At 31.7% G+C, this 22,363-nt stretch overlaps 1 protein-coding gene across 1 annotated transcript in view; it reads left to right on the top strand.

Annotated features, from left to right (window-relative positions):
- Positions 1-22,363, top strand: part of PTPRQ (protein tyrosine phosphatase receptor type Q) — a 165,476-nt gene that overhangs the window by 131,044 nt on the left and 12,069 nt on the right. The window contains exons 36-39 of the mRNA XM_039838923.1: positions 11,107-11,133; positions 11,776-11,857; positions 15,006-15,096; positions 19,376-19,452. Of these exons, the coding sequence (XP_039694857.1) occupies positions 11,107-11,133; positions 11,776-11,857; positions 15,006-15,096; positions 19,376-19,452 (277 nt within the window). The remainder of the gene's footprint in view (positions 1-11,106; positions 11,134-11,775; positions 11,858-15,005; positions 15,097-19,375; positions 19,453-22,363) is intronic.

A 22,363-nucleotide genomic window follows, 5' to 3' on the forward strand; every position in this document is an offset into this window, starting at 1 on the left:
CGGATGAGCAGCGTCCTTCCGAATGCTACAGAATGAAAGTTATTCAGTGTTATCACTAGATTACAAAGAAATTGGTGTGTTGAATATGAAAACTTATTCTTTCTATTGAGATATTTATCTTTGTTAATATTCTAATACAAGCCATTCCCATCAAGAGTGGATATTGCTCCAAAGACTATGTGTAAGATGGTTATATATTGCCCAGGACAGTTTTCCACATAAGAAATGTTATGTATAAAAGAGCAATAAATTCCCAAGTTAACCTGCCAAAATGAATCATCGTAGGAACAATAGAGCATTGCTAGTATTGAGGCTATGTCTCTCAGTCCTTGAAGGGTCATGCTACATAGTAAAAAGACATTTCTTCTTTTCCCCTGTGGGACCACTGAATTTCAATAGTATTCTTCCAACTACCTTCTATACTGCTTTCTCAATTCTTTGTGCCCCTTCCACAGGCCTGAGGTCCCAGTTTATTTCTTCTACACCCTAAAGCATACAAATAATAAAACAAATCTCTCAATGGAATTAATTTTAGTTATTTAAACAATTTAAATGAATCTGTTCATACTAAAATGTGAGCTTCTAAGCATCCACTTTAGAACCTTCTTATAAAAGAAACTTTATTAATCTCCTGAAATTTCTTAGTAAATTTTTAGGAGATATAAGTTAATAAAGAGAAAAAAGCCAGTCAGTATTGGAGAAGGTATTCTTTATCAAGGAGGTTAGCATTCTAGGCAGGCCGTGGTAAGGTCAGATCCCCTAAGCTCTCTGTGTTTTCACAGCTTGCACTTTCCTCCATCTACTTTTGAAAATAACCATTATCAAAAAGGGATAAGGTTGTTTTCTTTGTTTTGTTTTTGTTTATTTGTTTGTTTACCACTTACTGTCATGGCAGCTAATAGAACAGGTGGGTGAGGACTGTACAGACTGTTTATTATTGGATATTTACAATGCAGGGACTGCTTTATTTAACCTTGACTCTTCATTATTTATTTTCCAACTTCCACATGTGTTTATGTATATGTCACCTCATTTGCAAAATGATGTAGAAGTTTCTTTCAAATATTTTTCAAATAATTATTATTTATTTTTGCATATAGAAAATTAGCATATATGACCCTTAGTAATAGTAAAGTTCATAATTTTAGTTTCCATTCTTTTTACTTTATCATTTGTTTGTTATGATCTCAGTACTTGTGTCTGAAAAACATTGTTATCTGTAATTCCAATGGCAAGCACATAATAATATTCTTTGCTTGATTTATTATAGAAATTTATTAAAATAACTACTAAGTGGTTTGGGTACTAACTCTTCATTACAGAGCTTTATGTCCAGCTTTACTATTTATTGAAGGTTTTTTATATTAATAAAGTCACTAATACATTCGACAATATGACTAAAAAAAATAGTAACTAACAGATCTATAATTAGTCAGATACACATATGCATGGGTCTGTCCTTCACTAAAGCTGTAAAGCCCTTCATCTGTCTTTGAGGTGCTGGAAGATTTAAATGTATTTAATGCCATACAGTTCTAATGAAGATAGAGCCACAGAGGTTGATGGTTGATTCTGGAAGTGAAGAATCCAGGAGTTTGAGGATGCCATATGTCCTTGTTATTTGCAAGAAAGAACTGAGATAATTTCCTTTAAGTCTACCCAGTTAACATAATCGGTGTTTCTAATATTCTTACTTGAGGCTCATGCATGTTCTTTTTCATCCAATCTCTTCACTTTCCTCATGCTATTTTCTTTCAGTTTTCCTCAATGTTTTATGTCTTCACATGTCCATAGAGAAATGATAAAAGAAGAATATCTAATCAGTCATTAAAATATTAGTTTTGAGAGTTATTTAGTTGACAGAAGAAGTCATTACAATGCTAGGTACCGAATTCTTTCAAGGATTTGGGGTTTTATAGTTAAGAAATTATTCAACTATTTTATCTGCCTGTATATTTATGTATATTTTAAGATTCATCCTATAATTTTTGTACATGTAAACTCTCATTATTTAATTGTATTCTACCTTGTTTCACTAAATATCTGAAGAATAATTCTCTCACTTTATACTTTTCTTTCCCAAAGGAGAACAAAACTCAAAAATTTAGTACTTTATAATTCCATGAGAACATTCGGAGGTATACCAAAATGTTTTAAATTCTTATTTGGAATGATAATTATGTTATTTCATTATGCACATTTTATATGTAAATTTAGACAATGCAATTTACATTTCTTAGTAAGAATATTTAATATTTTTGGCTCATCTATTCTACAGTTACCAGGTTAGAAAATGACCTGTGGGTTTTGTTATATAATAAATGAATGAACAAAACAACATTTTGTGATCACTCCTTCAAAACACAGCCACTTAATCCGCTGAAGTGAGAAAGGTTTCTAGGAGAAAATATTAGCAAGATTAGCATGTACACACAGGTAAAACATAGACCTGTCTCTTTAAAATTGCTGAGACTGACTTACATTATGGATTGTTTTTAACTAATTCAAGTGTAACACAGACTACCTTCCCATAAGTGTCATAATACCTCCAAATAAATAATGAAACAGAACTTTCACGAGTTAGATATTCTATTTGCTAAAAAAGTTTATTTTCACTGTCTTCTTTTCATACTTAAGTTATAGAAATTTTGTGTCCTATGGTAAGTAAATAAAAAAAATAGTAGAATAACAATTATCAATGTTTCTAATATTTTTACTTGACAGGTGTTTAGTTTCTTCTAGGCCTCAATTTTTTTTCCAAAAAATTTGTACTTTATTTCATACTAATTATCTTGCCTGTTTTAGTTGAATGAATGTAATGGTACATTATTTAAAGACTCAAGGCCCAATCCAGTAATCATGAATGGAATTAAAATTCTCAACAAAATGAAGCAAGACAATTGAATTGCTAGTCTAAGAGTTTCTCTCTTCAATAACTTTAGATATTTGCATGTTGAATTATTGTTAAACATATAGTTATGCCCTCAGGAAGCTACCATTTAAAAGGATACCATAAATGTGCTTTGTATCAGAATACATTTGTTTTTGTTATTGTTATTTCTAATATTTATAAAATTAAAAATTATCCAAATCTACTTTTATGTAGGGTTTGCTAACATAATAATTGCTACTGTTTATGAGCCATTTCTATGTCTTAAATTCTGTATGTAATGATCGCAAATAATTCTTTCAATCTTTGTAGTAGGTACTCTTATCCTCATTTTACAAATGAAAAACAAAAGATGCTTAGAGGTTTTAAGTAACTGTTCAGGATCATACATCTAGTAAATAGGTCAGCCATGATGCTAGCCCAGGTCTGTTTGATTCTGAGATATCATGATACGTGTGTTTGTGTGTGTGTGTGTGTGTGTGTGTGTGTGTGTGTGTGTGTGTGTGTGTGTGTGTGTGTGTTTAATTCTGAGGCATGCTAGATGAGATCAATATGAACCCTCCTAAATAGACAAGGACTCGGTATCCTTCTTCAAAGAGTGTTTTCTGTACAGAGAATGATTCTAAGGGAAGAACTGCTTCTTTTAAATTATTTATTCTCTAGTTATATGGAGCAAAAGAATGATGACATTTGGGCATAGGTTCAAACTTGCAGAAACTGGAAAATCTTTGGTAGTGCAATTTTTATTGTGGCTTCAATAAGAATACATAGCATTTGACCGATATATGAAATTCTATGTAAAATAGCATTTTATTTGTCAGTTTTTTGACAGATTCTTGTCATTAATTTTACTTCTGTCTTAAACTATTTTACAAGCAATGGCAAAAATATAAGAATGCAGATAAGAAATATCTGACTAATATGTGAATTCAAGACAAGAAATGTCCTGAAGTAGAATAAAGCTTAAGGTTTGTAATGCTCATGTTCTTGTGTTAGCAAATCAAAAGTAATACAGTGTGTTTGTATACTAAATAATGAATCTTTACTTCCAGATACTCTTCATTTTTCTTTAGACGCAAGGAGATTTTTGTCATCCAGTAAGTTACTGTGGTGATGCAGAGCTCTGCTGTGATTATTTTAATCTTGTCAGGTGGTGTGCTCTATTTTTTAAATACATATTTTGTTGAGCGTTTTGTTGTTTAATATGTTGTTTTTTAAAGCCAAAAAAAAACCAAAAAACAAAAAAAAAACTTTCTACTTATAATGTGTCCTCTATAAAATTGCATGCTATTGATATGGTAAAATGCACATTGTCTCAAAATGTGTATGTCCTAAAACTTTGCTGTGTTCTCATGTTGTGTTAGCTTTGATAGTAAAATAAGTGTTCACCTAGATTTCTTCACTTGCTTTTTATCCTTTTATTACCATGACACAAAGCTGAGTTTGCCATCTGACAGGTGGAATCTGGGTTTGCACTACACACAAGCTCATTTCAACTATTGCAGATAGTAATCTGTAAGGACCAAGATGATGACATTTCCTGTTCTCTCACTTTGAGGCATGTAGAGTGACACCTTTCCTGGAATCTTTACTTCTACCCTAACTACCAGATAGCCAACTGTGCATGTTTATAGGCACTCCTCTGATGCTCAGAAATGCTGTTTTTATCCTAGCACAAAAATTGCTTTATACGTTCTAAGGATAGCATAGCAAAAATGTCAGCATTAGCTTGGAGCCCAGCAATTGATTGCATGCCCCAGTGATAATCAGTTTCTTCACACAAAGGATGTGAATGGAGGCAGGGAATGAAAATGCATTTGATTTCAAAATCCCAAATCTACTAAAGAGGAGTCAGTCTCCATGAGCCACAATGCTGAATGGGGATAATGCTCCCATCATTCTCATTGACCATGAATAGCACTCAGCACAATTAAAATAGAGGAAGCCAGGCCTATTTCTACTTTAATCACATTTAGCATTTTGGAATATAGTTAATCTTGTTTTACTTTATATTAACTAATTACCAAGTTCCCACTGACAGAATTAAAATAGTTTTATGAAAATACTTTTCCTTAAAGGACCTGCTTGATCAGATTCAAACATTTGTCAAAGTAAGACATTGTTGAACTAAAGATTTAAGTGATCACATCACACATAAAAGATCAATTTCCAACCAGCACTCAAAGCTGACCTCTCAGCATTCCAGACTCAAAGCAGCAGTCTGGTTGAGTAACACTGCTGAATGTCTTTCTTCATCATCATTAAACAGAATGCTTTTACTCTTTGTTTCTTTTGCTTTATGCTATTAGTACCTCAGAGAAAAATGCTTTCATTTTTATAGAACTCTCACTGTCTCTCCTCTATCACCAACTTTTTTCTCCTAGAGTCAGTGATTAGTGTTCTGCTCAGTCAGAGCTCTTGCTTTGACAGAGCAAAACTTAATAGTTTGGGTTAATGAGAGCCTTTAGAGAACACCTCTACATAGATTACATTGTTAAGGTAGATGTGGTCTTCTTCTAAATTTAGTTTTCAGAGGTTGCCTTCTAACATCTAATAGGGGAACTTCATTGCTTATCTGCCACACTAGCTAATACTTCAGGCTGTGAGGATTTTCATTTTAGATGGTATTATGTCATCTGTCTCCTTTCCATTAAGTTCTCACTGAGAACTTTGCCCATCTCTTCACACAGCTGTCAGCAGGCTCTTCATCCTATCTACTGCTTCTTCCCTATTGCCCCTGAGGTAGCTAAGCTTATGCCCATGGTTTTAATTTAGAATACATGGTTGACAAAATAAAGCAACAGCCAAGAATTTGTTTTCAAATGTGCTAATATGGAGAGGGTTAGTGATGAGAAAAATTCAACTCCTGCCACCCTGGGAACCTTATCTCATCACTTTGACATCAGCAAGAATGTTGCTTTCCCATATCTATCTAAAAACCCATTTCACCTTGTTTGAGTAAAAGAAATATCACCTGGGCACCCATCAAGTGCCAGGCACTGTTCTCGGCACTGGAAATACTGATGAAAAAGGAAAGGGCATTTCTTCCAGAGAGATGCCATTCAAATAGCTAAGCTCCTTTTAAACCTATTTGTCCTCACAGATATGAGGAGACAGACTGAGAAAGTACTTAGATTTCACTTACTTACTGATTGTTTTCTGTAAATAGGAAAGATATTACACTACTCACTTATTCAGATGGTATGTTTACCTTATAGAGTGAAGTTTTAGTGTCAGCTATATAGTACCAGCCATAGGTTAGGATAATCAGTTTAACTGATACTGAAGACCACAGAAATGTTATTGGTTATTTTATAAAAGAATGAATAAGGATTTGAAAGGATACTTTTTTAAAGCCTTTAACAAGTGAAAACAATAGGAAGGAACAAAAATTAAGACAACTTTTAAAACTGAGTAATGGAATATCATTGCAGAAGTAGCTGTAAATGTCAGAATAATTAATGACTTGATGAAATATATAAACTAAAAACTCACACTCAACACTTTACAAAACCTGGAAAGATTAATTAATATGTTTTACCAGAGAGAAAGATTCTTTACAAATTTTTATTTGACTATGAAGTACATGTAAATGTGTACAAATATGTATTTTTATATCAAGGCAAAAGAATTTGAGGTTCTTTTCTTTTTATCCTGATCTAACCAATTAAGTAAAACCACAAATTTTCTCACTTTGTCCTATGCCACTGGTAATGCTGATTTAAGCTGCTCATCTATATGCTATCATCTATGGCTCTCTATTTGAACTATATTTTAGTTCCCTATAGATTTCAACTAATTGACCTTGAGGGAAAGCTGAGTCTCTGTGACAATATGGTCTTCAATCACCACTGCCAACATAAATAAATGGTTCCTCTCTGGATCTATCAAGAGTAATCTGAGTGGAATTTAAGTTTTTGATAGACTTTTAAAAAATGAACCCAAACATGAAATAATACCCTTCAAGCAAAAAAGCATAGGATTTAAGACAACTAAGATTCATGTAATAAAAAATGTTTAGCCTTTTATATTGAAAAGTGGTCAGTTATCTTATTGAAATCTAGACAGTTCTAAAATTGATTTCTATACTGATGAACTGAATATGATTTGGCAATAATCTTCACTATCATAAGTGAATAAAATAAGAATACCATACCAGTCTAAAATGCTTTCCATTTAACAATTTTTAAAGATTTCTTTTAAATCTTAGTAAAAATAATGTTTTCTATTTGAATTTCTTTAAGTGTCTTCACAGAGCACTTGATTTGAAAATAGCACTCCTTCTGAAATAACATTGTTGACTTTCATGCACAGTAATTTCTGTAAATTTGTGTGTGTATCTAACCCTTTTTCTAATTACTTCATCAGTGATAAGTCAATTCATTTTTCTCATATTATATCCCACCTTCTTTTCTAATTTCCTGCATTATTGTCAAAATTAATATTTTTCTTATTTAAAAATAAAAATTTAAAACCTCAAGGAAAAACAAAATTCAGAACATAACCAATACTTAAGGAGAAAATGATATCCATGTGATATGAAGCTAAGAATCAAAGCAATTCAATGGAAAGAAACTATAGACAACAAGAAAAAAAAATCTAATTTTTATTTGAATTAGGTAATTTATGCCCATTTTGGCATAAATTTAAGCTATCCATATAGGTATTTCAAGATTTCGGTTCACACATAACTGTGACATCAGCATAGACTGGACAGTTACATAAAAATTAGACTATTAGAAGCTTTGATTCTCACATTATGTAAATACAAGTATGAAGTACAGATTACATTAAGTGATTGAGTTTAGATAAAAAGATACAAAAGAAAATAAAGCCAAAACACACCCTACTTTTTTTATTACTTAAGTAGAAAAGAGCGACTTTATTGTTCTGATATCTTATTTCCTAACAAAGTATCTAGCACCTGTTAAATTCTAATATTAAGTGATATGATATGGCTTTTGTTTAGACTCATACTGTTTTTTGATCATACTTATCTAAAGCTTTGAGGTAGGACCATATGAGAATTCTTAATTGTTTAATATTTAGTGCAAAATTGATTCAACTCAGTTATTCTCTCATTATCAGAGTACTTATATTTAGCTTACTGTGTGTCTTAGTCTGAATTCATCCATAATTGTATACTTAACAATGATTTATTCATTGTCCACTATGAATAAGGTTCTGAGGGACTTGAAGTAAGTTAGGTGTTAATCCTGCCCCTGCCTTCAAGTATTTATGAACCTTAGTGCATGTATCCTTAATGCATGTACTTAAATAGCCATAATACAGGGTGGAAGGTGATGGTTTCACAGAAGGAAAAATTATTTTCTCAGTAATAGAGCAAGGAAAGGTCCATGAAGGAGTTAACATTTGAATCAGCCATTAAGGAATCAGTAGAATCTGCTTGTGAGAAAACACCTGGAATGGTACATACTGAGAGGGAGAGATACCAAGAGAATACTTGGAGTGCGAACAGAGTGTATGAAGGGGAGCTATAAGGAATAATGTCAGAAATATGGGCATGATTAGAAATGTTTTTACGTGATTATTTGAAAACTTAGTATTTATAGTCATTATATTAGAGATTTATTTAGCACTTTGAAGCGAAAACCAGAAAATAAGACTAGGATTTGATGTCTAGATATTTGTGACCACTCTTTATTCAGGAACCATGATTAGGAAGAATAAAATAGGAAATCTTGCTGCTTAATTTAGCACAATCTAGCCTACCCATTTGTGAGTAAATTTAAGACCGAATATTCTTTTAAAAACAAACAAAAAAATCTTTCTTTATATTATTAATTATAGAACAGATGAGTAGGAGGAGCCTGAGTTATACAAAATAAACTAGAAAAAGTAATTCTAGTACTAATGATAGTAACTAACATTTATGTGTTGTTTACAGCCAGGGAATTTTCTAAGCATTTTACATATATGGCTTTGATTGACATATTTTACCCCATTTTCCAAATTAGGAAACTGAGGCACAGAAAGATCAAGTAACTCGTTCAAGATAATATAGCTGGTATTTGTTGGTGCAGATATTTGAAGCCATTAGGGACATCATATTTTATAAGAAGGAAATAATTTACAAATATCCACCTAAGTCCAATAGCTAGCCGGTTATGGTTTAAAATTAGTGTCTTTAGAGAGATCTTTCAAATGCAAAAGAAAATAATAAAAGTAGTAAAATAAAAGTAATTTCCTGTAGCATTTTTCACTGAAAAAAAAAAACACCTGACTTTAAAGGAAAAAAGTTATTCAATTAGTTATGATTTCTAAATGAGAATAGAGATCAATAAAAAAGCAAGAATATGAATAATAATATGATGCTTTAGCTATTTCTTGCTCATTTATATTTTAATATGATTATTTGTGTTTAACATCTCTTGGGGATTAACATCTCTTGGGGATTTCATTAACGTGTACCAATTCTTTAAATGACTTACTGATGGCTGCCCAGAAACCAGCTCTATTTGAGATTCTAGATATTCTAGTAAAAATATTTGCCAGTGTGGCCTCAAGTAATCCTGGACCCTTTTTACCAGAGAGAATCTTTTAAGTCTAACTATCCTTATATAGGTGGACAATAAGGCTGTTATTAAATCACGGCCTGTTAGTGTGTTTGAATTTCACCAATCACAAACTGAAAAATGTTCCTTGTTACTGTAAAAATGGTCTCCACGCAACTCAAGACTCTCCATTTCCACTTGGTAGGGAAATTGATTTGTTAATTCGAGTACACGTTTATTTCTATCTTAAGCTCAGTTAATTAGGATTTGCCCAACCAAACTTCATTGCCACAGCAATTTCTGAGGAACAGCACTGGGTCATCAGGCATCTAAGGGGGCAGAGGTAGTGTGGGTCTAGTTCATAATGTCTTTTTTTCTTGCTTAAGGGGTAATTATTTCCAACAGGGAATTTTTCCTAGTCCCCACTGTCGCAATGTCAGAAATGTGTCCAGACTGTCTAATTCAGACACTGTGTCTTCCTGTCCCCAAACCAGGGCTTCTTCTGATTCGATAGCCCATTTAGCCATCTCTGTATCCATCTAGAGTTGGGATTTCTCTGTTGCCTTCTTAGAATCACCAGAATAGTGGGAAGCCTTCAAGCTCATGCACCAAGACTTTGCTCAAGCACTGCAGTTTTATCACTGTGATGCCATGTTTGGTAACATGATGTTCTACCAGGTTATACCCTGGGAGGCTGGCTGGGAGATACCTCCTTTGGTTTGGGGACACCTACATCATTAACCAAGAATTCTATCATTCTTCTTGAAAATACTTGCTCCAGCATTCCCATATGTTTTACCAGTCCCAGTATTTTAATGAAATATACTTCTTTTTGATGCATGTTTTCTTCATTTGAACATTTGTGAACATTTTCATAATATTCATTATACCACATTTTTCAATCTAATTATTTCCTTTCGTTCATCCTTTACTTCAAAAATCACATCTTCTTATAAGTAGTCTTCACTAAGGAATGCATAAAATCATACCCAATAATATTTAAAAATTAAAACTTTTTATAAGTTATAGGTTTTATTGATTTAATTAAACTTCGTGATTTTTGTGTTTTTTGCAGTGCTAAGTTATTGTGATGACAAATGTGTTACTAAAGATGTGCCCATCTCTGAATTTGTGTGCTGCATAGTCTATTTAGATGTTAAAAATTATTTTAATATTTTTCGGAGTATAAATAACTTGACCAATGAACTGTCGCAAAAAAATATGTCTTAAGTAATTCAAATGATATGATTTTGTTATGGTTACATATTCATCAAAACTCACTTATGAAACAAGACAGGCAATATAATATCATTTTTCAAAGTTCCATTCTTCTTGGTTCAGCACTCTCTATTGGACAAAGAAAATTTTTTTTTAAATCTCTATTAACTTTCTTAGATCATTGAATGCTATGTAATATATTAAAAAATAACCCATTTTTAATGTAGTGCTCCAAATACCTAACAATATAAAAAGGTTCCTTCTTAACCTGAGAGAGAGGCTAAATTATTATTTGGCCATATTACGGTTCAAACAATATATAATTTTTAAAAATGAAATAGATTCTAAAATAATGATCATGTGTCAGATAAAGGCATAGCACATTACACATTACTGATTTATATTTTTCTGATTTTAATCTAGAACTCTTTCAGAAAGAGCTGTACCTTCAACTCAATGCATTTAACACAATCTCTGTTGCAGGTTACTTAGTTATAGAAAATCCATCAAGTAAGTTTGTGAAATATCTTTTTTTTGAATATCAACTTTAGACTCACTGATTTGATGAATTTTAATGTGTGGTTCCTTTTTTGTATGTTTGTTAGAAAAACCTCTAAGCTAGATATAAATCATAAAAGCATGACTAATTGCATGGTAACTGGAGAAATGCTTTCTCTCTCTCTGGGGCAAAGCCTGCATGTCTGTATTTTAGCTTGGGAAGTAATACGGGGATATTTAAACTCCTTGGGGTTTAAAAACCATGTCATTATGAGAATGAGGTCACTGCAATATTTTATATCTTCTAAAACCTTCTAATGTATAAAATGCTTTCTGTATGACAAAGAGGTATTATGCGCTTTAGGATTCAATGATAACTTTACATTTACTTGAAAAACTTCCCTCATTAAAATGTTAATCATTCATTTAAAGTCACTTAAAAATTGAAGGAATTTTGTACCATGAATACAAAGGAAGAAAACTTTACAAAGGGGAAAAATTAATTTTGTAAGTGTGACAGAGTCACTTTAAAAGGCTGGGTGGTTTATGGGGTTTGAAATGTCCGTTGTTCTGTAACTCGTTCACCAGTGCCAATGCGAAAGTGAAAGAACTCAATCTAACGTGACTCCGTTTTATACCTTTCTTTGCTTGGAGGCCGATAAGCAAGAAATCTTTCCTGCAACATGTTGAAGAGCTTTGCACAAACAACAACCTAAAGTTTCAAGAAGAATTTTCGGTATGTTACTAGCAGTTGTCACAACATTGCCAGACCTCCAGTCGTTTCATGTGTCACATTTCATGTCCATTTTAAGCATGCAAGGCCATGAAGGACACTGGCCTTGATAATCAATACCCAATTACCAGGTTGATTGTTTGGATAGTAATGTGAGATAGGGCAGCCTCTGGTGCAACCTGAACAAAATTACTCACCTGCTGTGTCAGGAAAAGGTGCACTTCTTCAGACCTCCCTGGGAATAGCATCCTGGCCTGGTTTCGTACTGCTCTCTCATCCAGATGTAGATGCAAATCTATAATGCTGTATTTCTTGAGTTTTGTTTGGGTACAAGGCTTGAGTTATACAATATATGTAGTTTTATAGTTAAATAATTATTTTAGATATAAACACTAAATAATTCCAATTTAGATTTGCCTGTTTAGTTTGTTAGTGATACAGATGAACCTGACAGCAGAACTTAATGTTTTGAGAAACTATAAAAATAACTTTATTTTTATAACTGTCCAAAAATTAAAAAATGATAAGTAATCTCCATGTTTTACAAGGCCTGATTTTAAGTTGCTATGTAATAAATGCTATTTTATGTTATGGAGAATACGTAAAATTAAGAACTTGTCACCCAAAAACTACTTAAAAGTTAAGAATGATTTTGTTGCTTTTAACATTTTGCATATTTATAAATTGAAATAAATTGAAATTATTTTAAAACATAAGATAGATATCAGATCTTCAAATTATTTTGACTTGTAAGCATCTTTCTTAACTTAGATGATTATTTTGTATAATGAAAATAAAACAGGTTTCTAAATGTCACCAAAACTTTATTTTTTCATGAAATTCTTAGTGTGTGAATTTCTGAAACAAAGAATTGAACTATTGGCTTGAATAATTCAAGATTATAATATTTCAGTCTCTCAGGGAATAATAACAAAAATGTCAGAAGATTAATGGTATTTCCTACAGCTTTTTGGTTATGCTTCTTAAATAATATTGGTCTGGACTTAACAAAATCAGTGATACCATAAAACTCTTCTTAGTATTTACACAAAGAGAACTCTGAAGTTTTCAGAAGCAGAATTTCACTAGCGTAGGAGCAAATAAAATCACATTATGCATGACTGAGTAGATAAGTTTTATTAGCAGTAACATTTTCACAGATATTACATTGAGAAATTTTCTAGTTTAAATTTTTTGGAGATCATGATTTTAAGAACCTGGGTTTTTGTTATATAAGTATAGGTTTTGTGTATATATTATATAAATGTATATAAATATGTAAGGGGCTTCTTTTACAAAAATGTTTTTATTCTAATGCTATAATAAGTTTTTTAAAGCAAAATTGTGTTTTAATAAACAAATGCATATTTGATGCATATATTTGATAAACCTTATAACTCAGGTTATATTATATTTTATTATATTTTAAATATTTATAAGCTCCTATTATGTGATACACCGATGTATATCAACTCAACACTTAATAGCTAAGTGACCTTTGGCAAATCACTTAAACTCTCTGTGCCTCAATGTCCTCATTTCTAAAATAATAGAAATTTTTATTATAATTGCTACCTCACTGAATTGTGAATACTAAAATGATTGAATGTGTATAATACTAAGAATAGTGGCTGATACAATTGTTAGCTATTATAATGATAATTCTTACCAGAAAGATGCTCATATTATAAGAACTGTATAAAAAAATTACGAATGCTCTATATTACGATAAAAAATGTGTTCATAAAAAAGTGATGATCAACTCTGTTTGGATAGCAGTCAGAAAAGAAGACTTTACAAAAAGATAACCTTTAGGAAGAGCGATTAACTTTAGGAAGAGCTGAAGTCCAATAAGTAGAAAAAGGGGCAAAGAAAGGTATTCCAGAGAGAGAGAATGAATGCGAAAGCATGAGGATGCGAAATAGTCCAACTCATCTGTGATCCACTAAAAAGAAGGAACAGTAGGAGAAAGAGCTAACAGTAAGGAGGGTGGTTGAGGCCCTGTGTGCCCTGATAAGAATAACCAAGTGTACCATTACTCTTCAAACAGTCAACCTGGTAATTGGGTATTAATTATCAAGGCCAGAGCCATTTAAATCTATAAATAGAAACATCTATGTAAAATAATCATAGAATAGAAATACCACTTTTCAGGGGATTTCCAATTCACCTTTCTTCTCCCCTCCCCTGCATAGTTCTTTGTCTCTTACAAACATGCTGACCTATACTCCCAAAACCTTGACACAAGGAAGCTTTCCTAGGATTCCTCACTTGGTTAATTTTTTTCTAAGCCTTAGTGCTAACACACCAAATTCATACATATCCACTTGAAAAAAAGACTGTCTAGATTTTCTTTTTGAGGAACAATAAGAGGGAAGGGAGAAGTAGTCAATTAAAAGAAATAATTTATAATGATGTTGAATAAATTGTAAAAACACGTTTTTAACACTTGTCAAGAAATTTGGCAAGTTGAGACTTATTTCTAAAATTTTATAAATGTAAATCTCAGCTCAACAAAATAATGAACACATTTTCTTGCACCAATTTTCTTAATGATGAATGGATAATATCATGATTTTTCACCAGAATGTTAATAATAGATCTTCTTGACCCTTCGTCTGTGTCTGATAATTCTTAATCTCACTGTCGCATTCCACTATCGATTTAACAATGCCTACTGAGAACAGGAACTGACCTTTGGCATCTTCTCAAGCTGACCAGTGTTGTACCAATTAATAGGCATGAAATCACACTGCCTGACGAGAAAAAACAAAAAATAAATCACTAAACTCTCTTTCTCTACTAAGTAGACATTAAAATATTAAATTATATTAAGTATGTACCTGACAAAACCATTAGTAGAATATGGAAAAGTGTTACTAACATGGTTGCTACATCTTAGAGCTTCCCAAAACACAAAGAAATTATACCAGAGAGCAGTAGCCCAACTGACCATTCCATTCAGTATATTTTTGGTGAAAGTTTATGTAAGTTCATTAATATTAATTTAACCTTGTTTCGGTAATTACAAGAGGTGTTTTCAATTTAAAAATAAAAGGGTTTACAGAAAAGAATTGTCTTTTACTACTAAGTGGAATTTCTTATTTACCTCTGAAATAAATGTAAATTTTGCAATGACTTTATTCCACAGGAATTACCAAAATTTCTTCAGGATCTTTCTTCAACTGATGCCGACCTACCTTGGAACAGAGCAAAAAACCGTTTTCCAAACATAAAACCATGTATGTGCACTTATTATCTCTGGTTTTAGCTGTGGAATATTTTAACGTGACCACAAAATGCATCTTAGCATTTTATATTTCTTAAGTATATTTCACTGCATATTAGTTGAATTATAATAATGTGCTTTGTTAGCAGCAACTTTCAAATTGTGTTTCCTTTGCTTTGTTAATATTTATTAAAGTACATGGTTTCAGCCTGTTCACACAAGGTTCACTTATGCAGGTGCAAGAAACTATAGACCTAATAGTTTTCTTAGCTTTGTAATTTAACCCAAGTAACAAAACTCTCTAACATCTTTCTACAGACCTAGTTTTCAAACAAAAAGAGAAAGTTCATATGTAACTTTGTGCATTAGTTTCTCTTAAGAGCATGGCCTTGTTTTCTTATGGAATATAAAAAATGCATTGTAAAATATTCATTAAGATCAGAGTTCTTACCAGAATTGGTTTTACAAAGGAGGCAGGTTTGTGCCTTACCATAATAAACATGGCTTCGTTTTTCGATTAATTAGAAAAGAAACCATATTATTGCTCTAAGAATTTGCAGTTATGTGAAAGAAAAAAAAAAAGCATTCCTCGGTTAATAATAATAAGTGTTTGATGTATTTTTTAAGCAGATGTTTCTTTCTATATTCTGACTTAATACACTTTACATTATGAAATAAAAAGTGATATTTTTGATGTTTTGAAATATTGTCAATATTATTTCAAAATCTAAAGTTTAAAATATTCCTAATTTTAGAGTTGACATGTATTTTTTTCTATGTGTTGTGCATTTTCAAAACTATATTGGGGAAAATTCCATACTTACAAATTAAACTCTCCCATCTAGAAAAACATGGACTTAGAGAAGAATACAATCATAGAATGTAAAATCATAATATATATGTATAGAAATAAATGGACCAAATTCTGATATCCTCTAGAACAAGAGGATAACTGAGTCATGAAATAAATTTAAGGAAACATGATATAAGAGATAGTAATCTAATGGAATCTGCTAATTACCAGTATTAGAATAGGATGAAAATACAAATAGCTTTAATCCTAAACTCCTTTCTAGAACAAAACAAACCATTAGTGAATGACTTTAAGAACAGTTGACAAATAAGACATTATAAGAAATGAGAAATGTTAGTATTACATCTCTAAATTTCTACGGCATAAGCTTTCTCAACAAGTCCTTTTGTTTTTAATTTCAGAGAGTTAACCTGGATGAGATGCATCATAAGTTTAAGAGATATGGAAATTCTCATGTTTTTATATTCATCTGTACCTAAATTTCTATATTATATCTATATTCAGTATTTTTCAATGGATTTTTAGAGGAAAGATTTTTAACTGTCCTCTTAAAGAGTTGGAGGTCCTATAAGAAATAATTTTGTTAGGTAAAATTTTATATTTTTCAAGAATGTTATTACAATAATTTCTTAATTTAATAATACATACTGCCTTCTGTATAGTAAAAAAGCTAAGAACACATGGGTTCTAATTGAACCCCCTGGGTTGCAATCCTATTTACCCACTATCTTAGTGACTAGACATATTAATTCGATGGTCTCTATCTTTTAAGGTTATTGTGAAGATAGATGAAATAATCATGTAAATTACTTTTCCCAGTATTGGAATATGGGAAGCACTCAATAAATGTTAGTTATTAGGATTGTTAGTAATCGATAGATTGTTTATTTTTAAAAACTGTTAACTTTCTGAGTGAATAAGATTTAGTGTCATGCTAAATGTCACTTACGGTCTCTAGTCTGGAGATAACAAGCCCACTTCGATAGCCTGGGTTAAAAGGCAGGCTGTAAACTCACAGCCACCTCTGTGGGCCAGTATACCATCCTCTCCACCCCTCTGACCCCCTCCCACACACACACACCAAACAAATGAGATCTTTAGACAAAATATATTCTCCCATTGTGCTTGTGGAGAAGCCATAAAGCTGAAAACAAAATTTTTTTTCTCTTTTAGAGAATGAATTCATTTTAATAGAGTCTGAATTTTGGCTTGAGCCAGCTAAGTGAAGTGCATTGTTTCCCCTGAGTAATGTAGGAAGTAGGATTTCAAATATCACAGTGCATTTTAGAAGATATTAGCTTACAGGGCTTTAAGATACTAGAATTAGCAGCAAATGCTTGCAGAAGAGATTTACAAATCTCTGTTTGACAGGACACTATGACCTTCAGAAGTGTTCCAACACCATGAAGAAAAATTTAACTTGTTGTTGACTCGAATAGTTATGAGCAGGCATATCAAGTGAATAGAAACCTGATGGCTTCCCTTCTAAGTTATAGGACTAGCCACACTGTCATTAAAATAGTTAGATCATACCAAATTCAAAATCTTTGGGATATAATCATTTGTATAAATTTGCCTAAATATTTTCTATTTCTAATTTAACCCATTGGGCAGGTCTTTATAATTACTAACAATACAGTTAAGTCATTTTAACATATAACATGTGCTTAAGTTTTAACAATATAAGAACATGTATTGAGTGCTTACTATAAACTTTCATTTAAGTCTTCCTTAAGAGAATTATACAAAATAAATGTATATCTACGTATTATAGCTGAAGTAACAAAGGAGTCTCTAAGCAATTCACCCAAGGCCATACATATGGTAGACAGATCATCTAGAATTCAAATCCAAACCCATTTACCCATTTTTCTTCCACTATCGAGAGCCTTCCCATTGAGGTTTTAAAATTAAAAAATCAAACAAACAAACAAACAAACAAAAACTTTCAATATAACTATGTAGTTATAGATATTTAATTTTTATCATTTCCATGTCTAGTTAAAATTAACACTGGACATTGCAATTATAATACCAACTTGCTAAAAATCCTCAGGAAAAATTTTTTTTAAAACTTTAAAAAAAATTAATGAATAGAGGACATCTAATTCTATCAGATCTTAAAATAGTCTAAAGAATAATAATTAAAAGTTTGGTATTAAAGAAAGAATGGTTAGATAAATTAATGAAAGAGAATAAATAGTCCAGAAATAAACCTAAATACATAGAAAAATCTAATGTATGATAAAAGCAGTGTTTTGAATAAGGAGAGAAAAGGTGAATGGAATGTTGAAAAATCAGGACTGTTTGTTGTTTTAAATGGCAACAAGCAAACAAACAATAAAAGATAGATTTTACTTCACTCTATAAGAAAAATAAATAAATAAGTCCCAATGGATCAAAGATTGAAATACTTAAAACAAAAGCAGAAAATAAAACACATTAAAGTTCCAGAAGAAACCAGGAATGAATTTGTGAAAATAAGAAAATTGATGACAAACACCTTTGCGTGAATGGTACAATGAAAATGAAACCATAATGAAAAATAATGAGAAATTCGATTATAAAAAATATAAATTTTATGTGTGATAAGATAGCTAGCTAGATTGACAGAGTCAAAGACAAACAATAAACTAAGAAAAAAATTTTAATACATATGACAAAAGGCTACATATAACCTTTGTATTTAATATAAAGTATTTTTTAAATAGAAAAATGATATAGGAAAGATAGTTAATAGAAAACATATTTATAATGGCCAATAAACAAGCAAGAAATTCAATTTTACTTATATTTAAGGAAATCAAAATGAATACTGAGTTATCAATTTGTATCTATCAAAAGATTGTAACTTAAAATGTTTAATAGTATCTTGTGGTAGTGAAACAGAATTGTTCAAACATTTTTTGTTCAGAATATGAATTGATCTAATCAGAGAACAATTTGAGAATATCTTTCAAAATTTGAAATGCACAATATGATTTGGGAATTTTATTGCTGGTGATGCATTCTACAAAGACACTCCAATATATATACAAAAAGTTCAATTATGTTTACTCAGCATTTTATAATAACAAAATGAGATTAGTTTAACTCTTTAGATATGACATATTCAAACAATAAACTACTACATGGCTTTTTAAAATAATGAGCTAGGTATCTTTGTTTATGCTGATATGGAAAGATATAATCAAATGTAAAAAGCAACTTACAGGAGAGACCATATATTATCCTATTTGTAGTTAATTTTCTATGAACATGTATAAAAATTTCTGGGAACATATGCAAGAACATATTAATAGTCATTATCTCTGGGTAGTGGAAATATGGGATAAGCAGGAACTTCTACTTTAGTTTTACACCCATCTGTAATGTTGAATGTTATATCATGAACTTCTTTGTACTACTTTTATAAAAAAAAAAAAAATAGTGGCAATTTAAAATTGAATTAGTACTGATTTCTTATATTTTCTTCTAGATAATAATAACAGAGTGAAGCTGATAGCTGATGCTAGTATTCCAGGATCAGATTATATTAATGCCAGCTATGTTTCTGTAAGTTGCTATTTTTATATAGTTTATATTTTTGTAAAACATAAATTCTGAAATTTATTACTTTTCCAACTATTCAAAATAACAAATTTATTACAACCTCTATGGATTTTAATGTGCCAGCTCTTTGCAACAATACTAGGTACCCCCCATTTTATAAATGGGGAGATGGAGGCTTTTAGTAAATATTTCAACCTACCAAGAATCAGTTTACTAATAAGTGGCAGATGTACAACTTCAAGTTACGTATCCACTGGTCTTTCTACTATTTCCTATGTGTTTTCAATGTATTGTCTACATACAATGAGGTCTGCCAGTTACTCTTTCAAAAGAAAATTAAATTAGTCAAATAGACAGTCATGTTCATATAATATAAAAATCTACTATGTTCTTCCTTTCTAGATTTGCGGTCTTTCAGGAGCACTACTATGCCACATTCTCTTTTCTACTCTTAGTTACTTGTGGAATATGAACTCCATTGTAGCTACTCAATAAACATATCTTAAATGAACCAACATGGGGGAGAATTGTGACATGCCTAATGTACCGTCTTGCACATCATAGATAATAAATTCTGAATTGGATTGAAAATTGAATGAAACCAAATTGTTTTAGGGATCTCTCTGTCTTCTTCTCCTTCTCCATGGCTCTTTTGTTCTGGCAATGCTCATCACTATCGTGGGTACATAGAAACGTTGTACGCACCCAAATCTTCACTAGAGTTGACACAATTGTGAAATCTCAGAGTAGGAATTGCCCTGTGTTAATTCAACCATTCATCTTCAGACTCTTTCTTAAAAATTTCTGATAATTAGATGTTAACCTCTCTTAGCATTGATTCATCCATTTCCTTCTAAGGCAGATGATTCTATTCCTGATCAACTCTAATACAGTTTTTTTCTAATGAGATATGTTCTCTTACATTTTCTCCCACTGGCTCCAATTCTAATACATAAAAAGGTTAATCATCTTTATCATGTGACCTTACAGGTACTTAAGGATTTCCTCTACTGCCCACACTCGATAAGTTTTTAATTTTTCTTCTTATTTGTATATCTTCTCACCCAGGTCTGCCATTCCCTTTTGTCCCATTTGGGCCCTGCTTATGTGATGCTGCATCCTTTCCCTAACATCAAACCTGTGTGTCTTGTGTCTCATTACCACCAAGACACTGTTGGGGGAAGAGATTCATTTTAATTCTATACTGGTTGACGATCACTCCAAAATTATAATCATATGCTGGATCTTATTATGAAATGAATAAATAATGTGACAATTTTAAATTTCTTAATAGGGGAAGTGATGAGGGGTCTGTGGTTGGAGAAGTTAAGGCAATCCTTAGAATTTCATCTGTTTATACTAGAACTTTAAATTGGTATTTAAAAAAACACAAATTTACTATTGTATTGACATACTCTATACATTTAACAAATGATTGATTTTTTTGAAAGTGTAATTCTTCTCTAAAGATTTTGGTGAAATCTTGTGCTTCCTAATTTTCATTGTAGTCAAAACTCTAGTATGTTGAAGTTTTATCTTGATTTACATAATGATGTACATAAGCATTTAATACTTAAATTTAATCGATGCTCTAATGATCATATGTCTTGTGACACCGTAGAACAGGGCATAGAACAGAATCTTTGCTTGGCATGCCAGGACCAGATGGGACTAGACGAAACCTCAATACCATAGTGGCCTTCACTTCTCCATCTCCAAATGTAGGCAGTCTTCACCTCAGAAAGAATGTCTAACACCTCAATTTCCCCCATTCCCATTTTTGTTCCATGGTACTTCCATCTGAAAGTTCATGAACATTGTCCTAGGAACAAAAGATGGAGGCCATCTACAAATAGATTCTGGATTCCTATTTCTTTGGAAGCTAGAGGGAAAGGAAGGAAAACTATCAAGGGAGGTAGGGAAGAAAGCAAAACAACTAGTATTTAGATGGAGAAGGAAAAAACTGAAGTCTGGGAAATGGAAAGGAGAAGACCAGCAGATGGTCTGAGGGATAGACTTTCAGGCTGGGAAATTCCAGACCAGGGTCTGTAACAAGATTAATGTACCATTGATACACCTATCCCTCTGTCCTTTGCTGTCCTTGGGAATTGTGCTCCTTAAGCGAGGACTCACTGAGCCTGGAAAATGTTGATGAAGAATGGACTGTAGGAGAAAGGTAGCAAAGAAAAGAGATACTGTATCCCTGTAAACGGCCACTAACTATACAAATGTTTTCAAGAGAGCTAACAATAAGAACGTTATGCAACAGGACAAGAGGAAGGCCCCAAATCCTCAAAATTATCTCTCCTGTCAACCAGATGCCTAAAATTACATTAACTGGGGGATAACTTTTTTCATAATTAGAGATGAAAGATGAAATGTTATCATGCAAAAGAGCTGTAATAACATCAGAAACATCAGATTTGTTCTCATTTTGATAGATTGTAGTACTTAAAGACATTGAGTCCCTGAACAAGTGAAATGCAAATGATCAAGAGAAACATTTTATAAATCAATCAATTGCAGTTTATTATCCTCATCCTTGAAACACTTTCTTCATTTGGCTTCCAGATACCATTCTCTCTATTTTCCATCTACATATAGCTTTTTGACTCTTTTATGTCAGTCTCATTGATTCTCTTTTCTCCTGGAGTACCAAACACTTAAATTATCTACAGCCCAATCCTTGAATTTACTTCTTTTTCCCAAACTCATGTCCTTGGTAATCGCATTCATTCTCATGATTTTAAGTAAGATCTATGTGCTGATTACTTTCAAATGTATGTTTCTAGCTTAGACTTCCTCCTGAATTCCAAACTCACATACCTAATTGCCTTCGTGATATTCCCACTTGAATATCTAACAGGGAATTCCAGTTTAATATATCCATAATGAATTTCTAATTTTCCTGTCA

The sequence above is a fragment of the Pteropus medius genome, unplaced genomic scaffold (assembly GCF_902729225.1).
Source record: "Pteropus medius unplaced genomic scaffold, Ma_sr-lr_union100, whole genome shotgun sequence".
Lineage (NCBI taxonomy): Eukaryota > Metazoa > Chordata > Mammalia > Chiroptera > Pteropodidae > Pteropus > Pteropus medius.